This window comes from Elephas maximus, chromosome 7 (assembly GCF_024166365.1).
Source record: "Elephas maximus indicus isolate mEleMax1 chromosome 7, mEleMax1 primary haplotype, whole genome shotgun sequence".
Taxonomy (NCBI): Eukaryota; Metazoa; Chordata; class Mammalia; order Proboscidea; family Elephantidae; genus Elephas; species Elephas maximus.
Window position 1 is genome coordinate 90,170,428 of NC_064825.1, and position 17,605 is coordinate 90,188,032.

The window sequence follows — 17,605 nt, forward strand, 5'->3', positions numbered from 1 at the left end:
TTCGGGAATGGTTCCGGTCTTGGGCTAACAGAAGGCCTGCAGACCATGACCTCTGGGGTCCTTCTAGTCTCAGTCAGATGCATTGCTGCTGTTGCTGTTAGGTGCCATGGAGTTGGTTCTGACTCATAGTGACCCCATGTACAACAGTTTGCCCAGTCCTGTGCCATCCTCACAATTTTTGCCATGCTTAAGCCCATCATTGCAGCCTCTGTATCAATCCATCTCACTGAGGGTCTTCCTCTTTTTTGATGACCCTCTATTTTACCAAGCATGATATCCTTCTCCAGGGACTGATCCCTCCTGACAACACGTCCAAAGTATGTGAGACATAGTCTCCCCGTCCTTGCTTCTAAGAAGCATTCTGGTTGTACTTCTTCCAAGACAGATTTGTTCGTTGTTTTGGCAGTCCATGGTATATTTGATATTCTTTGCCAACACCACCATTCAAAGCTGTCGATTGTTCTTCAGTCTTCCTTATTCATCGTCCAGCTTTCACATGGGAGGTGACTGAAAACACCATGGCTTGGGGTAGGTGCACCTCAGTCTTCAGGGTGACATCTTTGCTTTTCAATACTTTTAAATAGGTTTTTTGCAGCAGATTTGCCCAATGCAATGCATCTTTTGACTTCTTGACAGCCGCTTCCATCCGTAGGTATTGATTGTGGATTCAAGTAAAATTCAAGTAAAAGTAAAATTCACTTCAATCTTTTCCCCATTTATCATGGTGTTGCTTATTGGTCCAGTTGTGAGATTCTTTGTTTTCTTTATGTTGGGTGTAATCTGTACTGAAGGCTGTGGTCTTTTGGTCTTTGATCTTTATCAATAAGTGCCTCAAGTCCTCTTCACTTTCAGCAAGCAATGTTGTGTTATCTGCATAACGCAGGTTGTTAATGAGTCTTCCTTCAATCCTGATGCCGTGTTCCTCTTCATATACCCCAGCTTCTCATTATTTGTTCAGCATACAGATTGAATAAATATGGTGAAAGGATACAACCCTGAAGCACACCCTTCCTGATTTTAAATCACGCAGCATCTCCTTGTTCTGTTCAAACAACTGCCTCTTGATCTATGTATAGGTTCCTCATAAGCACAATTAAGTGTTCTGGAATTCCCGTTCTTCACAGTGTTATCCATAATTTGTTATGATCCACATAGTCGAATGCCTTTGCACCGTCAATAAAACACAGATAAACATCTTTCTGGTATTCTCTGCTTTCAGCCAGGATCCATCTGACATCAGCAATGATATCCCTGGTTCTGTGTCCTCTTCTGAATCCAGCTTGAATTTCTTGCAGTTCCCTGTTGATATACTGCTACAACCACTTTTGAATGATCTTCAACAAAATTTTACTTGCGTGTGATACTAATGATATTGTTCGATAATTTCCACATTCAGTGGGGTCACCTTTCTTGGGAATAGGCATAAATATAGATCTCTTCCAGTCAGTTGGCCAGGTAGCTGCTTCCAAATTTCTTGGCATAGACAAGTGAGTACTTCCAGTGCTCCAACCATTTGTTGAAACATCTCATTTGGTATTCCATCAATTCCTGGAGGCTTGTTTTTCACCAATGCCTTCGGTGCAACTTGGATTTCTTCCTTAAGTACCACTGGTTCCTGCTTATATGGTACCTCCTGAAATGGTTGAACGTCAACCAATTCTTTTTGGTATAGTGATTCTGTGTATTCCTTTCATCTTCTTTTGATGCTTCCTGAGTTGTTTAATATTTTCCCTGCAGAATCTTTCAATATTGGAACTCAAGGCTTGAATTTTTCCTTCAGTTCTTTCAGCTTGAGAAATGCACAGCGTGTTCTTCCCTTTTGGTTTTCCATCTCCAGGTCTTTGCACATGTCATTATAATACTTTGTCTTCTTGAGCTGTCCTTTGAAATCTTCCGTTCAACTCTTTTACTTCATCATTTCTTCCTTTCAATTTAGCTACTTCACATTCAAGAGCAAGTTTCAAAGTCTCTTCTGACATCCATTTTGGTCTTTTCTTTCTCTCCTGTCTTTTTAATGACCTTTCGCTTTCTTCATGTATGACGGATGTCCTTGATTTCATTCCACAATTCATCTGGTCTTCGGTCATTAGTGTTCAATGCATCAAATCTATTCTTGAGATGGTCTCTAAATCCAGATGGGATATACTCAAGGTCATACTTTGGCTCTCGTCGACTTGTTCTAATATTCTTCAGTTTCACTTTTAACTTGCCTATGAGCAGATGATGGTCTGTTCCTCAGTCAGCCCCTGGCCTTCTTCTGACTAATGATGTTGATCTTTTCCATTGTCTCTTTCCACAGATGTAGTTGATTTGATTCCTGTATATTCCATCTGGCGAGGTCCACCGTTTATGCTGTTGAAAAAAGTATTTGCAATGAAGAAGTCATTGGTCTTGCAAAATTCTATCATGCAGTCTCCAGCATCATTTTTACCACCTAGACCATATTTTTCAACTACGGAGACTTCTCCTTCATTTCCGATGTTCGCATTCCAATCTCCAGTAATTATTAATGTACCCTGATTGCATGTTTGATCAATTTCAGACTGAAGGAATTGGTAAAAGTCTTCAACTTTTCATTTTTGGCCTTAGTGGTTGGCGTGTAAGTTTGAATAATAGTTGTATTAACTGGCCTTTCTTGTAGGTGTATGGATATTATCCTATCACTGACAGTGTTGTACTTCAGGATAGATCCTGAAATGTTCTTTTTGATGATGAATGCAGTGCCATTCCTCCAAGTTGTCATTCCCGGCATAGTAGAGCAAATCACTGTCGGATTCAAAATGGCCAATACCAGTCCATTTCAGCTCACTAACGCCTAGGATATTGATGTTTATGTGTTCCATTTCATTTTTGACAACTTCTACTTTTCCTAGATTCATACTTTGTGCATTCCAGTTTTGGATTATTAATGTATATTTGCAGCTGTTTCTTCTCATTTTGAGTCATGCCACATAAGCAAATGAGGGTCCTGAAAGCTTGACTCCATCCACGTCATTAAGGTCAACTCCAGTTTGAAGAGGCAGCTCTTCCCCAGTCATCTTTTGAATACCTTCCAACCTGAGCGGCTCATCTTCCAACATTATATCAAACAATGTTCCGCTGCTATTTATAAGGTTTTCACTGCCTAAATCTTTTCAGAAGTATACTGCCGGGTCCTTCTTCCTAGTATCTCTTAGTCTGGAAGCTCAGGTGAAACCTTTCCGCCATGGGTGACCCTGCTGGTATCTGAATACCACTGGCATAGCTTCCAGCATTACAGCACCATGCAAGCCCCCACAGTAGGACAAACTGACAGACACATGGGGGTGGATGGCATTATGCTGAGTGAAATTAATCAGTCACAAAAGGACAAATATTGTATAAGAGAACTATCATAAGAACTAAAGAAAAGGTTTAATCACAGAAAAAAGCATTCTTTGATGGTTACAAGGGTAGGCAGGGAGGGAGAAGGGTATTCACTAACTACATAGTAGACAAGAATTATCTTAGGTGAAGGGAAGGACAATACACAATACAGGGGCAGTCAGCACAACTGGATCAAAGCAAAAGCTAAGAAGTTTCCTGAACATGTCCAAATACTCTGAGGGACAGAGTGGCTGAGGCTGAGGCCTGGAGACCACAGTTTCAGGTGACATCTAGGTTAATTGGCATAACAAAATTTATTAAGAAAATGTTCTGTATCCCACCTTGGTGGTGGCATCTGGGGGCTTAAAAGCTTGCGAGTGGCCATCTAATATGCACCAATTGGTCCCAACCTACTTGGAGCAAAGGAGAATGAAGAACACCAAAGACACAAGGAAAACATTAGCCTGAGAGACTAAAGGTCCACACAAACCAGAGACTCCATGAGCCTGAGACCAGAAGAATTAGATGGTGCCGGGCTACCACCAATGACTGACCTGACAGGTAATACAACAGAGAGTCCCGAATGGAGCAAGAGAAAAGCGTGGAGCAGAACTTAAATTCACGTAAAAAGACCAGACTTAATGGTCTGACAGTGACTGAAGTAACTCCTGAAACTATGGCCCAGGATGCTCTGTTAACCCAGAACTAAAATCAGTCCCAAAGCCCGCTGTTCAGACAAGGATTACATAGGACTGACTATAAAATAAAAAATAATACACGTAAGGAGTATGCTTCTTAGTTTAATCAGACACACAAGACCAAATGGGTATCTCTTGTCCAGAGGCAGAATGAGAAGGCAGGAAGGGACAGGAACTGGCTGAATGGACACCAGGAACCTGCGGCAGAAAGGGGGAGTGTGCTATCACATCATGGGGATTGCAACAAATGTCACAAAACAATTATAAATTTTTGTACGAGAAATTAACTTGAGCTGTAAACTTTCACCTAAAGCACAATTAAAAAAAAAAAAGAGCTATGACTGCTAACCAAAAGGTCAGCAGTTTGAATCTACCAGCCACCCCTTAGAAACCACATGGGCAGTTCTATTCTGTCCTATAGAGTCGCTATGATTCAAAATTGACTCAACGGCAACAGGTTTGGTTTTTATTTTAAGGATAAGGCAAAGAAAACCACACTTGCACTAACAACATAAGGATATTATTGCTGATACTAGTCATGTGGGCTTATGAAGTCACTTAAATATCAGGAGAAAAATTCAACATTTTACTACAAAATGCCCATTTTACTCTGTAAAGCACAAAGTTGATAAGATTCTAAGTGAAGTGCCATAAAACTGGCTCTTTCCACCAGCGGCCCATTAAGAATCTGACTAAGGAAAAAGCATTTTACATATAAAACACAAAACCCATATATGATGGAATTTTCCCATAAACTGATTTTAATGCTATAAAAGCCACTGGATGTTAAAAGGTGCTCCAGTGAGTAGTTTATGGTAGCCACATGCAATCACAGTGCATGGACTAGTAAAATTCTGCTAGAAAGAACACAGTTCCTTACATCTTTTTGATTAAAAAAATTCCCTCTTGAAATTTTCAGTGACTCCTTAGCTGCATTCTCCTATTTTTTACTTTGCTGGTTTCTTCTGTTTTTCCCCAAGAGCCAGTTAGAAATGGTTTTGTTTTAGCTCAGTTTAGTAGAAAGCTTTATTTTGTATGTAAACAAACTATTTCAGCACATGCAAATAAAAAGCAATTAATTAAAGGCAGCATTTAAGACATGATTTAATATAAATAATAACCCACCCAGTGCCGTTGAGTCGATTCTGACTCATAGCGACCCTACAGGACAGGGTAGAACTGCCCCATAGTTTCTAAGGAGCACCTGGCAGATTAGAACTGCTGACCTCTTGGTTAGCAGCTGTAGTAGCACTTCACCACTACGCCAACAGGGCCGGCAATATAAGTAATACTGTTGGGAAATCAGATGACTTAAAAGTATTGGGACTCAGCTCCTAAATGGGTAAAGGAAACAGCAACAACATAGGCCTTTGCTGTACACAGGCCAACTAAAAAGTTTGGCAAAATGATCTGAAAGACTGTACAACACTGAATCGACACATTAGCACTAGGCTGATGGTAAGACAGGAGGCAGGGATGGGTTTACTTTTGCAACACGTAAAACACGACCTTACCAGACTCTGAGCGCATCCCTACATCCATAACAGTGCTAGTTGTTGACTAAAGCCCCGCTTGTCACTTCCCACTGTTCAATTAATATTGCCTGAGTTACTTGGTAATTTGAAGCAGATGAAATGACAATGGCATCATCTCGTGGTATGCCATAAAATCCGGTTTGTTCAAAATGTCCTGATTACAGACATTCCATTCCTATCATGCAAATGAAGAAGCCTCCGTGGGGGGCATTACTATATATACTCAAGAGCATATAAATATTTTAGTAATCCAATTTTGTGAAAATGAATCAGGATTAAAGAAATAAATCAGCAGTCACTCACTTTGACACTCAATCGCTAGACAATAATATTCCTAAAATATTCCAGGAGGAAAAACATTAATCCTCTTCCAGAAACCTTGAAAGAATGAGATTTCACAACTTTTATTACTGTGCCAATATTTCCGTTGTTAGTAAATTACTTATTTCTTCATCTTTTTGGAAGAAAGACACTGATTAAATCTAATGAACACTTAAATACTATTCATTCCTTGCCTTATGGTTTAACTCTAGTACCTCTTGTTTTGTCCTCAGGGAACCACTGACCAACAGCTGCTACGTCCGTTAATGACACATGTGCTTATTAGAAAGACATGCTGCCTTTCTTCTGACTAAATAAAACATAATTTTTAATGGTTAGTAACCTGTATTTGGGAGCTCTGGTTGCACAGTCATTAAGAGCTTGGCTGCTAACCAAAAGGTTGGCAGTTTGAATCCACCAGCTGCTCCTTGGAAACCCTCTGGGGCAGTTCTAATCTGTCCTATCGGGTCGCTAACAGTTGGAATCAACTCCATGGCAATGGGTTTGGAATCTATATTTACAAGTCCCTGGGTGACACAAACAGTTAAGACTCAACTGCTAGCTGAAAGGTTAGTAGTTTGAACCCACCCAGGGGCACCTTGGAAGACAGGCCTGGCTTCCAAAAGGTCACAGCCTTGAAAACCCTATGGAGTAGTTCTCTGCACACATGGGGGTCACCCTGAGTTGGAATTGACTTGATAGCAATTAACAACAACAATAAATCTATATTTGGGTGACTTTTAAATATGCATCTGAACCTTTGAAACAAATCCTGTCTACCTAGAGGGGATCCTTTTTTAAGAAATTCCAGACATATGAACATATTTAGCAGCATATTATTTAACTTTGGTACTCCAAAGACTGAGGACTGAATTATTCTGATCAGAAATGGTGGTTCTTAAATCCTTTTGTATTAAATCTGCAGCTTCTGCACAGTTGTTTCATTCAGTTATGCAAATATTCATTTTTCCCTTTAGAAACTAAACACTTGAGTATCACATAAAACTGATCAACGGTTGTTCTTGGGACATAATACATGTTAGGCCCCCCATGATCTACTTCTATGGAGAATTCCCAGAATAGAAGTCAGCTAGAAACTTACCCATGCTTCAAGCTAATTCCTCCTCCAGTCCCAGTGACCCAGCCCAAATGGTAAAACTGTTTGCAAAGCTCTGGGATCAGGTATCTTGGATGTTCCTTGTCCTTAAAAAGAAGATAATGTTTTTAAAATATGCATTATTTTATCAAGTGACTATTCTACCTGACGTCTCTATTAAGAGGCCAGTTTAAGGAACTTCAAGAAAATCGACCATAATGAGAGGGTACAGTGAAGAAAATAACTATTATAAACATATCTTATGCTTTTAATGTATGAAGCCATCACATTACTTAGCAATCTGGGACTACTCAGTGTAGGGCCATATAGTCCAACAGAACAGGTAGCCTCCAAGAGCTGCAGGAACAAGGTGGGGCAATGTCCAGCGCATATTACCAAAACCAAATCCACTGTCGTTGAGTCGATTCTGACTCATAGCAACCAGTGTATATTAGAGAGTACCTATTAAAATGGCTGAAAGAAAGTAGAATTTAGCACTGAGAGGGACATGCTTCATCTGTCCAGGAAACTTCTTCACCCAAAACACCTTATTCAATTAAATCACCATATGCAAGAAATACTAAGATAGTTATCTGTTTATACTCTGTTGTGTTGTTGGTTCAAATACATTTTTTCCCATAATATATTTTTTCCATAAGGACTTTATTGTTTTCTTTTATTACAAAAGCAATATATATTCATTATGGAAAGTAAAATCAAGCAACTGACAAAAAAAACACTGAGAAACAATCACAATTTATACCTGCTAGGCCCATTTCTATGCAGATATGTGTGTGGGGAGAGTATCTATTGAGATAAACATTGAGATTTATTTTTACGCATATTTAGTTTTAGGAAAAATAAAAGCCCAGTATACCCCCCTGCCTTTTTAGTGTTTAAATTACTGAAAACAAAAATAATAAATACAATGAATTCCATTGTTGGCAGTATGATATACAACACTTCCTGTGCAAACAACTAAAAATGCTGAATAAATTATTTTTTAAAAAATATTGCAAAATAAGTCATTGAGCTGACAAGAAAAGAATGCAAGGCTTCACAGGGGCCATAAAAGAAATAAGAGTGAGACTCTCTCAAAGGGAAGTAAGCTCCAAACTCAGGATTTCCCTGAGGGTATCTGCAAAACTCAGGTGATCTTGAGCCTCAATTTTTAAAATTTTTTTGTGAAAATGTAGACACCAAAGGATATACCATTTCAACAAATTCTACATGTACAATTCAGTGACATTCTTCAAATTGTTAACCATTCTCCCTATCCCTTTTTAAACTACTCTATCACCATCAGGGTACAGTCGCCCGAAGCCCCCTAAGCAAAACTTATTTTTTTAGGGATACATATATACCCTGTGGGGCTGTTCTACTCTGTTCTATAGGGTCGCTACGAGTCAGAATTGACTCAACGGCAATAGGTTTTTAATATAGATGGTACAACGCACTGGGTTTTGGGATATAGGTGGGTTTGGGATATAGATGGATAGACACACACACACACCCCACATAATGCATATGGTGTGATAATAGCTCATCAACACGGTTATCATATTCCTTAAAAACAGTTTATATGTGGTTATAACCTCCAAAAGTTCAAATTTAGCTAATTTTTTATTATCCAAAGAGTACCAAAGCTTTTCATAATATATATGATGTTACCCAGAAACCCAGTGCCGTCGTATATGATGTTAGCTGCCGTCAAGTCAGCCCCTGACTCCCAGAGACCCCATGCACAGCCCTTGTGCTCCCTAGTTTCTCTCCTTTGATATGGATCCACTCCATGGCAACAGATCTGTACCATTCCAGGTAGCCTGAACCAGGATTGGGGTTATCACTTACTCAGAAGCAAAGCTAAAAATTAAGTTGGGAGGAGAGAAATAAGCAGGTAATTCCAGAAGAGGATCCAAAAGAGTTAGTACCCCCTCCCCTGCAAAAAAAGAGGGGGGTGGGTGGTGGGAATGGACCCCAGGCGGATACTGGCAAACAGAAAACGTACCCTGGGGACAATGAAATAAGAGCAGAGAATAGTAAGTGGAACAGGCTGGTGGAAGGGAAATCTCCGGGGAATTAATACTCATGCATATTCAATGGATGAAAAGGAGGATTACTGCCAAAACAGGTCAGTAATGGTTTGCTAAAATGTACTAAGTACAGGATAAATCTTAGACCCATATTGCATACAGATTTTCCATTTGATTTTTATATGGTTAAAGTCTGTGGCAAGTAGCCTCTAAATGCACATAATTGAAAATTTTTACGTATACTTATACACTAATAGAGATAAAACAACGAGTTTTGCAAAGATGAAAAGGCCAGTCATTTCTGAATCACTCTTGTTTAAGTTGTTATCTGAAGGTTTATCAACGCTACACGTTTATATTTACCAAGGTGATGAATTTGAAAAATAATTCACATAATTTCAAAAGTAAGGGGCCCTGGTGGTGCAATGGGTAAGCACTCAGCTGCTAACCGAAAGGTCTGTGGTTCAAACCCACCAGCAGCTCTGCGAGAAAAAAGACCCGGCAATCTGCTCCCATAAAGATTAAAACAAAACAAAACAAAAACCTTTTGTAGTCGAGTCGAATCTGACTCATAGTGATCCTATAGAACAGAGCAGAACTGCCCCATAGGGTTTCCAAGGCTGTAAATCTTTACAGAAGCAGGCTGCCACATATTTCTCCCACGGAGCAGCTGCTGGATTTGAACCACAGACCTTTAGGTTAGCAGCTGAGTGCTTAACCACTGCAGCGCCAGGGCTCCTTTCCCTTAACGATTACAGCCTAGGAAACCCTATGGGGCAGTTATATGCTGTCCTTTAGGGTCCCTATAAGGCGGAATTGACTGGACAGCACATGACAAAAATCACAAAGGTCCCTATCAATTGCTAATAGGTAATATGATAATTTGCCTATGCTAATATCTTTTCTCTAACTTTATTAATCTCTTATCCTTTTGGCTAGGTGGTGGACTTAAGAGTATATCTTGGAGAAAGTATTTTATTACTCTCAATGCAAAAGAGGATTAATTCCTTGTTGTTTTGTTAAAGAATAAAATGGTTTAGTAAACCTAAAAATATTTCTATTATGAATTTACATTAGATAATACTGAATCTCTGGCAATTTACAGAAAGTTGAGTACTGCTATGTAGTAGGAATCTTCAAATGGCAATACATTTAGCAGCACTGGAGTATAAAACCACATCTAATGCAATATTTCAACAACTTTTCAATTCGAGTAATGGTTTTAATGCTGTAACTTTCACAAATCTTTAAAAAATTTAAAAAGATCAACTCTCTTCTAATAACATAATGTAGTTAAATCATATAGAAAAATTGAGATCTTGCAGTGATAACTCAAGCACTTCATTATAAACGCAATCACTGTCCTAACCAAGCAGTATTAAGCAGGGCTTTGAACCGTAAGATTTTTAAAATTCAGTTCCATTTCGGTTTCACTTCAATGACTATGACGGAACCAGTCTGAACTGTTTTTTCTCTCTGATCTCAATTTATATCCTGCAAATGGATAGATAACCTAGAGCAATTTCATCTGAAAAAATATGGCTACCAAATCCATTGCTTATATTGCAAATAACACTGCATTTTTATATTAAGTCCAATTTTGTTCATTCCAAGATTTTGGAACTAGTTTCTAAAGCAGCAATATAAAACTATTTCTTTCCATGCATTCATTAATAATTAAGTCTAAAGCGACAATGATGTTCAAGTTTAATCACTGTCTCAGAACACTTCAATACAGCCCCTAAAAAGATAAAATACTTAGGAATAAATCTAACCAAGGATGTAAAAGATAAAACATACCATGGTCATGGATAGGAAGACTCAACATTGCGAAAATGTCTATTCTATCCAAAGCGATGTGCAGATATAATGCAATCCCAATCAAAATAACAACAGCATTCTTTAACAAGATGGAAAAACTAATAACCAACTTTATACGGAAAGGAAAAGATGCCTCAGATAAGCAAAGTATTATTGAAGAAAAAGAACAAAGTAGGAGGCCTCACACTACTTGATCTCAGAACCTACTGTATAGCCATGGTAGTCACAACAGCCTGGTACTGGTACAATGACAGACACACAGACCAATGGAACAGAATCGAGAACCCAGACATAAATCCATCCACCTATGGTCAGTTGATCTTTGACAAAGGACAGAGCCCATTAAATGGGAAAAAGACAATCTTTTTAACAAATGGTGCTGACAAAATTGAATGTCCATCTGTAAAATGAAATAGGAGCCATAGCTCACACCATGCACAAAAACTAACTCAAAATGGATCAAAGATCTAAATATAAAATCTAAAATGATAAAGATCATGGAAGAAAAAATAGGGACAACATTAGGGGCCCTAGTACATAGCATAAACAGAATACAAACCATAACTAACAATGCAAAAACACCAGAAGATAAACTAGATAACTGGAAGCTCCTAAGAATTAAACACTTATACTCATCAAAAGACTTCATCAAAAGGGTAAAAAGAAACCATACAGATTGGGAAAAAAAATTTGGGAACAACATATCTGACAAGGGTCTAATCTCTAAAATCTATAGAATACTTCAACACCTCAACAACAAAAAGACAAACAATCCAATTAAAAAATGGGCAAAGGACATGAACAGACACTTCACCAAATAAGACACTCAGGTGGCTAACAGACACATGAGGAAATGCTTGTGATCATTAGTCATCAGAGGAACACAAATCAAAACTACAATGAGATACCATCTCACCCCAACATTACTGGCACTAATCAAAACAAGAGACAATAACAAATGTTGGAGAGGCTGTGGGGAGATTGGAACTCTTACGCACTACTGGTGGAAATGTGAAATGGTACAACCAATTTGGAAAACGATATGGCACTTCTTTAAAAGGCAAGAAAGAGAAATACCATATGATTCAGCAATCCCATTCCTAGGAATATATCCTAGAGAAATAAGAACTGTCACATGAATAGACATATGCACACCCACATTCACTGCAGCATTATTCACAATAGCTAAAAGATGAAAACATCCTAAGCATCTATCAACAGAAGAATAAATCAAAAAAACTAAACTCCTGCCAAATCAATTCTAACTCATAGTGACCCTATAGGACAGAGTAGAACTGCCTGTAGGGTTTCTAAGGAGTGTCTGTTGGATTCGAACTGCTGACCTTTTGGTTAGTAGCTGTAGCTCTTAACCACTGTACAACCAGGGCTCCAACAGATAAATGGATAAATGAATTATGGTACACACAATGAACACTACTGCAATGATAAAGAACAGCAATGAATACATGAAACATTTCACAACATAGATGAATCTGGACAGCATTATGCTGAGTGAAATAAGTCAATCATAAAAGGACAAATATTCTACGAAATCACTATTATAAAACGCAAGAAAAGGTTTACATGCCAAAAAAAAAAGTGAGGGGAGAGTGGGGAGGGGAAATCACTAACTAGATAGTAGACAAGTGTTAACTTTGGAGAAGGGAAGGGCAAAACACAACACAGGGGAAATCAACACAATTTGACAAGGCAAAGTTACAGAAACTTCCTAGATACATCCAAACGCCTTGAGGCACAAATATACTGGGGCTGAGGGCTGAGGACCATGGTTTCATGAGACATCCAGGTCAATTGAAATAACATAGCTCATAAAGAAAATGTTTTACATCCTACTTTAGTGAGTAGCATGTGGGGTCTTAAAAGCTTGTGAGCTGCCACCTAAGATACATCTATTGGTCCCATTCCATCCGAAGCAAAGGAGAATGAAGAAAACCAAAGCTACAAGGAAAATACCACTCCAAAGGACTAATAGGCCACATGAACCAGAGCCTCCACCAGCCTGAGTTCAGAAGAACTAGATGGTGCCCAGCTACCATCACTGACTGCTCTGACAAGGATCACAATAGAGGGTCCCAGACAGAACAGGAGAAAACTGTAGAACAAAATTCAAATTCACAAAAAAAGACCAGACTTAACTGGTCTGACAGAGACTGAAGGAACCCCCACGACTATGACCCCCAGACACCCTGCTAACTCAGAATTGAAACCACTCCCATGGCCCAGCTTTCAGCCAAAGATGAGACAGTCCTATAAAACAAACAATAACACATGTGAGCAACATGTTTCTGAGCTCAACCAAGTATATGAGATCAAATGGGTAACAACTGCCCAAAAGCAAAGAAGGCAGAAATGAATGACAAACTAATTTGCACTGTAAACTTTTACATAAAGCAAAATAAAATTAAAAAAAATTCAATACAAAGAAAAAACATAGCATAAAATATGTTTAATTCTATTTTTTAAATATACTAGAATTCACTGCAGCAGTGAATCACTTTAAAGATAGTATTGAGATAAAAACATTTGTTCACAAAACATTAGAAATATAAAGTGTGCTATCACATCTAATACATCAATATATAAAGGCAAAGTGCAATAAAATATTTAATATTTTAAAATTCACCCCAGTCCTAAGCTGAAGAATCGCCGTAACATTACATAAAACATTGTTTTTCAAATGTAGATTTAATTCATTACAATTATACACTTCATTTAAAAAACATTATTGCAATAAACCATAATTACACCTAATCAAAAGAATACCCTCTAATTTTTTTCATTTAAGCTATCCTTGTTTTGCAAGACTAATCTCAAACCTGAGAAAGCTCTCTCAACACTGGCCTGAGTAGCTGGCACACCCAAACCTACCATAGCAATTTCATATAACTGGGAATATTATGAACATTTCTTCCCCAAATTCAAGAATATATTTTTCTCTCAACTCTTTGTATACCCTCAAAGCTTGTTAATACAGTCAATATTAACAGTTCAGTTATGTGATCTCAATTTAACTATTTTTCCTTTCATTTTGAGAAATAACTACCTCATCAACACATCCTTTGAAACAAGAATATTCCCTGAACTGCTTTCCTTTATTACACTTTCAGAATTGCTCATTTTCAGATTTTTTATTATTTCCCAAATGCTTTTTAAATGTAATATGGCCTTTAATCCTGGTGGCATAGTGATTAAAGAGCTGTGCCTGCTAACTAAAAGGTTGGCAGTTTGAATCCACCAGGCACTCCTTGGAAACTCTATGGGGCAGTTCTACTCTGTCTTATACGGTTGCTATGAGTCAGAATCGACTCAATGGCAATGAGTTTGGTTTGGTTTTGGTAATGGCCTTCACCTTAAATTCAGAACTGATTAGAATTTGAAAATTAGAATCTAGGTAAACTGCTCCCAATATGTTATCATTTAAAATAACTACTGTTGCCCTGACATTAAATTTTTCAATGTGTTTCCAAATGTATTATTAAGAGTTCTTAATATTAGCTGTTTCCACCCACATACAAAAACATCATTCATGGTTAATTGTTCACTTTGCAATTTTACTGTAACTTCCTTTAAAGGTTTCCAAGTTTCCAAAAATTAATTTGACATATGCTCATTTATCATTGTTGTCAGATGCTGTGGAGTTGGTTCCAACTCATTGCAACTCTATAAACAGAACAAAACACTGCCCGATCATGCACCATCCTCTCAGTTGTTGTTGTGTTTGAGCTGATTGGTGCATCCACTATATCAATCCATCTCATTGAGGGTCTTCCTCTTTTTTGCTGACCCTCTCTACCATACATCATGTCTGTTATGGATTGAATTATGTCCCTCAAAAATGTATGTCAACTTGGCTAGGCCATGATTCCCAGTATTGTGTGATTGTCCACCATTTTGTCATCTGATGTGATTTTCCTATTTGTTGTAAATCCTACCTCTATGATGTTAATGAGGCAGGACTCAATCCACAAAGTTAGGTTGTATCTTAAGTCAATCTCTTTTGAGATTTAAAGAAAGAAGTGAGCAGAGAGACAGGGGAAACTCATATCACCAAGAAAGCAGTGCCAGGAGCGGAGCGCATCCTTTGGACCCAGGGTTCCTGTGCAGAGAAGCTTCTAGACCAGACGAAGATTGATGACAAGAGCCTTCTCCTTGTCATCAACAGGGAGAGAAAGGCTTCCCCTGGAGCTGGTGCCCAGAATTCGGACTTCTCCCCTCCTAAACTGTGACAGAATAAACTTCTGTTTGTTAAAGCCATCCACCTGCGGTATTTCTGTTATAGCAGCACCAGATGACTAAGACAATATCCTTCTCCAGGGACAGGTCCCTCCTGATAACACGTCCAACGCACGTGAGACAAAGTCTCCCCATCTTCGCTTCTAAGGAGCATTCTGGCTGTATTCCAAGACAGATTTGTTTGTTCTTCTGGCAGCCCATGGTGTATTCAATATTCTTTCCCAACACCACAATTCAAATGCATCAATTCTTGTTTGATCTTCCTTATTCACTCTCCAGCTTTCACATGCAGATGAGGCGATTAAAAATACCATGGCTTGGGTCAGGCACATTTTAGTTCTCAAACTGACATCTTTGCTTTTTAACACTGTAAAGAGGTCTTTTGCAGCAGGTTTGCCCAGTGCAATAGGTCATTTGGTTTCTTGACTGCTGCTTCCATGGGTGATTATGGAGACAAGAAAAATGAAATCCTTGACAACTTCAATATTTTCTCCATTTATCGTGATGTTGTTTATTGATCCAGTTGTGAGGATTTTTGCTTTATGCTGAGGTGTTATCCATACTGAAGGATGTAGTCTTCGATCTTCATCGGTAAGTGCTTCAAGTCCTTTTCACTTCAAGCAAGTATGGTTGTGTCTTCTGTATATCGCAGGTTGTTAATGACTCTTCCTCCAATTCTGATGTTGAGGTCTTCATATAGTCCTGCTTCTTGGATTATTTACTCACATACAGACTGAATAACTATGGTGAAAGGATACAATCCTGATATACACTTTTTCTGATTTTAAATCACACAGTATCCCCTTCTTCTGTTTGTACAACTACCTCTTAGTCTATGCACAGGTTCCACATGAGCACAATTAAGTGTTCTGGAATTCTAATTCTTCACAATGTTATCCATAATTTGTTATTGATCCACACAGTCGAATGCCTTTGCATAGTCAATAAAACACAAGTAAACATCTTTCTGGTATCCTCTGCTTTCAGCCAAGATCCGTCCAACATCAGCAATGATATCTCTCATTCCATATCCTCTTCTGAATCAGTCTTGAATTTCTGGCAATTCCCTGTCTACGTACTGCTGCAATCGTTTTTGAATGACGTTCAGCAAAATTTTACTTGTGTGTGATATTAATGATATTGTTCGATAATTTCCACATTCTGTTGGATCACCTTTGTCTGGAATGGGCACAACTATGAATCCCTTTCATATTATTCTCAGCTCATACATCACAGGGATTTTTGCATACTAGTAAGTTTTCTAACATGGTGTATATACTGTTCCAGCTTGTTGGGCAATTCAGTACAGGTTTCCTTATTTTTCAAAAATTTGGTAGGCAATGTCAGAATATGAAGTATTCGAATGAGTTCATGACATTCTCCTAAAAATTCCTCCAGTTCAGCATTCTTTATTGTGTCTTTAATAACTTATTTAAGTGTGTGCAGCATACTTTATACCAGTCAGTCTTTTCTTATAAACCTTGTTACTTTCACTCTACTCTGTGACGGTTAATGTCTGCAATTACCAAACTGTCATTTTGCCTTGACATTTGCCAATCGGTTTCACTATCATTTCTGAGCCAATCAACAAATTTAATTAGAGCCATTACCCATGGTTACAGAATGTGTTGTAAATCAATGTAATTCTCTAAACTTTGATACACAGCGTTCTTTATGTACAGACCTGTGCGTCTTTTTTTTAACTCTTCCATTCCGTGACAACAGATGTATTTTACTGTCTTGTGAGAACTCAGGGTTAATTCCTAAAATTGAACAACTTGATCTATTGGCAACATTCACTTTCAAAGAGAATATTTGTTTTTCTAGATTACTACTAACTTTGGAGCTAAATGTTAAGGACATGTGAGGTTATCATTTCCCTAATATTCTCTGAGTTGATTGAAAAATTCTGACCTATTGAAGCAATCACTGGATTTAAAATTTTATGGGATCTTGAATATTCAATTAACTCAAGTGAACAACAACCGTTTATAGTAGCTAAATTTAACACATGCATTGACAATTGTTTGCTGATCTGATTTAACCTTAAGGCATTCTGGAAATATTGTCTAATGTTTTTTGTTGCTTATTCAGAAAACTTCTGACACTTCAGTTTTCTTTTTCTTCTTGCTTTGCACTGCATTGTATTCATCTGTATGGTGACGCTTCAGGTGCCTCTCTAAATTGATTGCGTGGTCTCCAACCATATCTGTGTTGCAAATTTCACATATGCTTTTATTTTCAATCTTTTCATACTTGAAAAATTCTCAACCTGGATTTCTTCTGGTTCGTCCCATACTAGAATTCAAGGGATAAGAAACAATATTATCATTAGGGCATGTTTTATAGTCACTATATTACATTACAGTAAAAACAAGTCTTAGAATTTGATAAAAAAAACATAAATAGGATGTATAAATACATTTGCAGAAATGAATTAGAGCCAGTACATATTAAAATGCTTCTAGCCATATATCATCAGTACATTAGAAAAACTAGAAT

At 38.0% G+C, this 17,605-nt stretch overlaps 1 protein-coding gene and 1 long non-coding RNA gene across 3 annotated transcripts in view; one reads left to right on the forward strand and one right to left on the reverse strand.

The window, feature by feature from the left end:
- Positions 1–17,605, forward strand: part of LOC126078720 (uncharacterized) — a 111,525-nt gene that overhangs the window by 90,715 nt on the left and 3,205 nt on the right. The window lies entirely within an intron of this gene.
- APIP (APAF1 interacting protein) overlaps positions 1–17,605 on the reverse strand; it is a 45,599-nt gene that overhangs the window by 11,950 nt on the left and 16,044 nt on the right. Inside the window, exon 2 of the mRNA XM_049889433.1 lies at positions 7,002–7,102. Within this exon, the coding sequence (XP_049745390.1) occupies positions 7,002–7,102 (101 nt within the window). The remainder of the gene's footprint in view (positions 1–7,001; positions 7,103–17,605) is intronic.